Source organism: Pseudomyrmex gracilis, unplaced genomic scaffold (assembly GCF_002006095.1).
Source record: "Pseudomyrmex gracilis isolate BER0280 unplaced genomic scaffold, ASM200609v1 scaffold_1757, whole genome shotgun sequence".
Classification (NCBI taxonomy): domain Eukaryota; kingdom Metazoa; phylum Arthropoda; class Insecta; order Hymenoptera; family Formicidae; genus Pseudomyrmex; species Pseudomyrmex gracilis.
Genome location: NW_018022341.1, coordinates 25,490 through 26,523, shown reverse-complemented (window position 1 = coordinate 26,523; position 1,034 = coordinate 25,490). Strand labels below are relative to the sequence as shown.

At 40.3% G+C, this 1,034-nt stretch overlaps 1 protein-coding gene across 1 annotated transcript; it reads left to right on the top strand.

Moving 5' to 3' along the window:
- The first annotated feature begins 304 nt into the window (after window positions 1–304).
- On the top strand, window positions 305–1,026 carry LOC109862416 (cytochrome P450 4C1-like). Its single transcript, XM_020442469.1, has 2 exons — window positions 305–684; window positions 754–1,026. Exons 1-2 carry the CDS (start codon window positions 402–404, stop codon window positions 981–983), a joined length of 513 nt encoding a protein of 170 aa, XP_020298058.1. The 5' UTR covers window positions 305–401; the 3' UTR covers window positions 984–1,026.
- Window positions 1,027–1,034: the final 8 nt, after the last annotated feature.

Below are 1,034 nucleotides of genomic sequence, written 5' to 3'. Positions count from 1 at the left end.
GCATATGCCGTTGACCTGTCTGTGAGAGCAGACAAACTCGCTCGACTCTGACCCAGCAGGATCATCTGCCTGTTACGCGGAGACAGAGAAACGACAGCTCTCTGTCACTCCATCATAGCCCGATCGTAACCATGGGCCAGGACGTAACAAATATCGTGCCGTGATTAAATTTTTACGCCTGCGCAAATTAAAGCCGAGTTGGACGCTGTTTACGGAGACTTTGCCCCATCATTGCTATCGTGAAAAGATGAGCAGCTGAATTTAAATGTGGTCGTATCAGCTTGGCTGATGATGAGTTTTCGGGACGGCTCAAAACAACTGCGACTACCACTGATACTATTTGAATGAGTTAAAGAGGTGGGAGCATTGCTGGAAAAAGTTTATCGACTTAAAAGGAGATTATGTTGAAAAATAAAACTAAGTTTGATCGAAAAAATACTTGGTTTTATGTTAGGCTCAAAACTTTTCAGACGACTTACATAAATGCTGTTTTTTGTCTTACAGAATCGTATACAGTGCCGGCTGACACAATTATGATTCTTAATATCTATGACGTCCATAGAGATCCTCAATTCTGGCCGAATCCAGACGTATTCGATCCGGATCGATTTTTGTCCGACCAAGCAAAAAAGCGTCATCCTTANTGCTATGTACCGTTCAGTGCAGGACNACGAAATTGTATAGGTAAATTGCGTACGTCGTCTTTTGGTTTGATAAGAAAACAATTTTTCTGATTTACTGCGCGTGTGGCAGGTCAACGGTTTGCTATGTACGAAATGAAAACTATGGTCGCTTCTCTAGTACACCACTTCTATTTGGAACCTGTTGATTACTTGAAGGATCTCCGGATTAAAATTGATTTGATATTTCGTCCTGCTCATCCGGTTCGTGTAAAATTTGTTCCAATTCAAAAATATCAGAATCATCAAGAGGATGGAGCAAAAGAGGAAATTAATAAACAACACTTGTGTNTTACAAAATAGAATTTATTGCAACCATCCATACAGCACTGAAAGATTGCAAAAATATTGCAT